Source organism: Phragmites australis, chromosome 1 (genome assembly GCF_958298935.1).
Source record: "Phragmites australis chromosome 1, lpPhrAust1.1, whole genome shotgun sequence".
Taxonomy (NCBI): domain Eukaryota; kingdom Viridiplantae; phylum Streptophyta; class Magnoliopsida; order Poales; family Poaceae; genus Phragmites; species Phragmites australis.
Genome location: NC_084921.1, coordinates 20,654,261 through 20,657,813, shown reverse-complemented (window position 1 = coordinate 20,657,813; position 3,553 = coordinate 20,654,261). Strand labels below are relative to the sequence as shown.

General features: G+C 44.9%; 1 protein-coding gene across 1 annotated transcript; it reads left to right on the top strand.

Annotated features, from left to right (window-relative positions):
* The first annotated feature begins 251 nt into the window (after positions 1 to 251).
* Positions 252 to 2,951, top strand: LOC133912557 (mevalonate kinase-like). The gene is made up of 5 exons (XM_062355363.1): positions 252 to 516; positions 604 to 856; positions 938 to 1,197; positions 1,688 to 2,101; positions 2,643 to 2,951. Exons 1-5 carry the CDS (start codon positions 387 to 389, stop codon positions 2,750 to 2,752), a joined length of 1,167 nt encoding a protein of 388 aa, XP_062211347.1. The 5' UTR covers positions 252 to 386; the 3' UTR covers positions 2,753 to 2,951.
* The last annotated feature ends 602 nt before the right edge of the window (positions 2,952 to 3,553 follow it).

Below are 3,553 nucleotides of genomic sequence, written 5' to 3'. Positions count from 1 at the left end.
ATCCGATAAGTAAATCTTTGCTGAGCCTAATAATCAGCGCATGCCCTTCCGTAGCCGAAGCAGGTGGAGAAGGCGATAACACATGGGAGCTGGCCAGCTCGTACCACCGTACGAAATGCTCATGTTCAGATAGTTTTAACTTAAAATAGATATGCATATCATTAGTTTTTAGTATGTATGTGCTATTTTTAATTTTTATATTTAAAAAATAAGAAAAAAGCAAACATATGTCAATCTCAAGAAAGTCAGGGTTAGACAAAGGTGCCTTTCGCCCGCTCTTCGATGTTCCCGATGCGATGCGCACCACGCCGCTTTCAGTGATTCGCTGATCCCTCGTGCCGCGCAGAAGCACCCGACAAACGCAAGTCACCACAGGGATCGGAGCAATGGAGGTTCGCGCCCGCGCGCCCGGCAAGATCATCCTCGCCGGCGAGCACGCCGTCGTCCACGGCTCCGCAGCCGTCGCCGCCGCCATCGACCTCTACACCAGCTCCTCCCTCCACCTCCTCCCCGCAGGTACCCACCCTCGATCAAAGTATCAAACCATCCGATTCTTGATTCTTCCCTGTCGCTACTACTGTTCTTACCGCTGGTCCTTCGCAGGAGAGGGCGGCGGCTCCGGCGGCGGCGCGGTAGAGCTGGACCTGCTGGACTCGGGCCTCACCTTCTCGTGGCCGTGCTCGCACCTCCGCGGGGCGCTCGGGGAGTGTTGCAAGGCGGAGGCGCCGAGGCCGTGCACCCCCGACGAGCTGGCCACCATTGCCAAACTCTTGGAGGAGCACGAGATCCCCGAGGCCAAGATCTGGCTCTCCGCCGGCCTCTCCGCCTTCCTCTACCTCTACGCCTCCATCTTGGGGTTTGGCTCTTCTGTCCAAAGCAATCTTGCAATGCTGACACAGTGAATGTAATCGATGTGGTTGTTTGTGCTCTTATGCAGGTGCAGAACGGCGAAGGTGGTGGTGAGCTCGGACCTGCCGATGGGTGCGGGGCTCGGCTCGTCAGCGGCTTTCTGTGTGTCGATATCAGGGGCGCTGTTGACGGCCGCTGGCATGGTCGGTGCTGGAGGAGGCAGCAGGGGCGAGGGGTGGGAGTTGTTTGAGAAGGATGATCTTGAGCTGGTTAACCGGTGGGCGTTCCAAGGGGAGAAGATCATTCATGGCAAACCTTCCGGCATCGACAATTCCATCAGCACTTTTGGTATACTATCACATTCACCAGTTATTAAACCTTTCAATCTGGCTGGTAGTATTGAAATGCCTTTGCATTCAGGATTGCCTCTAGTGGAGTAATCCATATTGAGGTTGTTGGCAAAAGCTCACTGCTTGATTGCTCAGTGGCACCACTATTATAGGTGCAGTTAGGAATTAAGATTGCATATAGTTTTTTTATGGCATGAGATATGTGCTTGAGTCCTGGATAGATGGATAGATGACGCAACTAGTGGAATAAGTGTCCAATCATTGGTATATCTGTAGGTACCTGATGCTGCAAAACAGATTATCAGTATTTGCAACTGGTATACTTAAAGGTCCTGTGAATTTTAGGTGTCCAATTATCAAAATATTTCCATATTATGCTAATTTTTTTGTCATTTTCTAAGAAATCATTAGATCACCTCTTGATCTGCCCCTCATTAACTATTCTCCTAATTTGTTTTGGTTCACTAAATCTGTTGTGTGAATGTTAGGAAGCATGATCAGATTCAAGAAGGGGGATTTGACAAACCTTAAATCTTGGAACCCAGTCAAAATGCTCATAACTGATACAAGAGTTGGTAGGAACACAAAGGCCCTGGTTGCTGGTGTATCTGAAAGAGCATCTAGGCATCCAGATGTTATGTCTTCCGTCTTCCATGCAGTGAACTCTATTAGTGAAGAGCTTTCAAGCATTGTTGAGTTAGCAGCCGAGGATGAAATAGCCATCACCTCGAAGGAGGAAAAGCTAGCAGAGCTTATGGAGATGAACCAAGGTTTGCTTCAGTGCATGGGAGTAAGCCATGCTTCTATAGAAACTGTGCTACGAACAACTCTGAAATATAACTTGGTCTCGAAGCTAACTGGAGCTGGTGGTGGAGGCTGTGTTTTGACTCTGATACCAACTTGTATCCTCTTTATGCTTCCTGATTGCATATTTATCTTCATGTCTTTTATATAACATAAATGCCACACATCCTATATATGATTGTTTTTCTATTGAACATTTCAACTTTAAGCTTTTCAGAAATCAATGGCTTTCTAGTCTTGATATTCGCTGATAGTGAATTTGGCAGGATAGGAACGTTATAATTACAATGATTTCTCTGCAAAAGCAAAATGCTTACAAAAACTTAATATATGCATGCAAAAGGATTCTGAAATCGCATTCCGGATGTATGAATTAAATCTATCAAAACAGAAGAGGAGTGGGAACTGCATCATCATGTTTTACAAATTGCTTGCTGTTTCTAAAGATTATCGAATTTCTTCAGATATGGGTTTCTTTCTGGTTTGTTACTTAGTGAATAGGCCTTTTAGATATGCATATGGCATTTTCTTATACTGGTTTATTCGATGGTAATTCTTTGTACTTACATCGTCTGCTTACATCGTCTGCTTTATGAATCCTTTCAGCGATGTACATTGTTTCCTTGACATGAATGTCAGTATTATCCAAATTAGTTCTGGAGAAAGTCACTGCAGAACTCGAATCACATGGTTTTCGCTGCTTTAAAGTCGAGGTGGGTGGACCAGGCCTCCAAGTTTGCCGAGGATAAAGCCCCTATTTCAACGAGATGTTGTATCATACTGCTAGAAAATGGATTAACCGCACTAAAGTTACATTCACTGCTTGAACTGTTTCAGGATTACGGTATTCTTATGCTATCCGTAGCACATTCTTGTGTCGAATAAGCTTTCAGTTGCATGATTGCTGGTGTGATTGTTGTATCTAATAAACTTAAGTAATTGTTGTTAGATTCTAATCCTTAGGTAATGGACATGAAGGCCTAGCTCTAGGAACACTCAAAATATGTGGAAGCGTGAACATACGTGATGAGGGTGAAGCCATTAGGATTAGTGATGCTTCGGGTAGATTGTTACACGACGATGTAGGTGATCGGTCGGTGAAGATGATGTTACACATGTGGCCGTCAGTGTTGGGAAAGGTGTTGATGCAGTGGACGCCGACGTGGTGAAGTAGCTTGGTGAAGTCATGGTGACGCCCTTTGATCTGTTTTTAGCATTCTGATGATCGTGGCTGGTTTAGATGTGTTAGGGAGAGACCAGGGGCACATGAGATCGATGCTTTACGGGCGTCAGCTCCTTCCCTTATATATATTGTTAGTTGTGTCTCTGATCAAGGCACGTAGAGGGCGACAGACTCTCCTGTTTTTCTCGGTCTTTCTGTTTCCACTCGTTAGGTGCCAAGATTAATCCAATATTCTATCTCTTAATCGTAAGGCTAAACATCATAAGCTCAGTATAAATGAAAATAGCATACCAAGGTAAAGCGTTACCAGAGAACAATAAAAATACCACTAAAATCCAAATAACTATTGCATAATATTCTATCTCAA

Excerpts from the sequence above, each read along its gene's own strand:
- LOC133912557 (XM_062355363.1), top strand. The coding sequence starts at position 387 with ATGGAGGTTCGCGCCCGCGCGCCCGGCAAGATCATCCTCGCCGGCGAG. Across the intron at positions 517-603 it reads CCTCCACCTCCTCCCCGCAG|GAGAGGGCGGCGGCTCCGGC; the intron begins GTACCCACCCTC and ends GGTCCTTCGCAG. Across the intron at positions 2,102-2,642 it reads TTTGACTCTGATACCAACTT|TATTATCCAAATTAGTTCTG; the intron begins GTATCCTCTTTA and ends CATGAATGTCAG.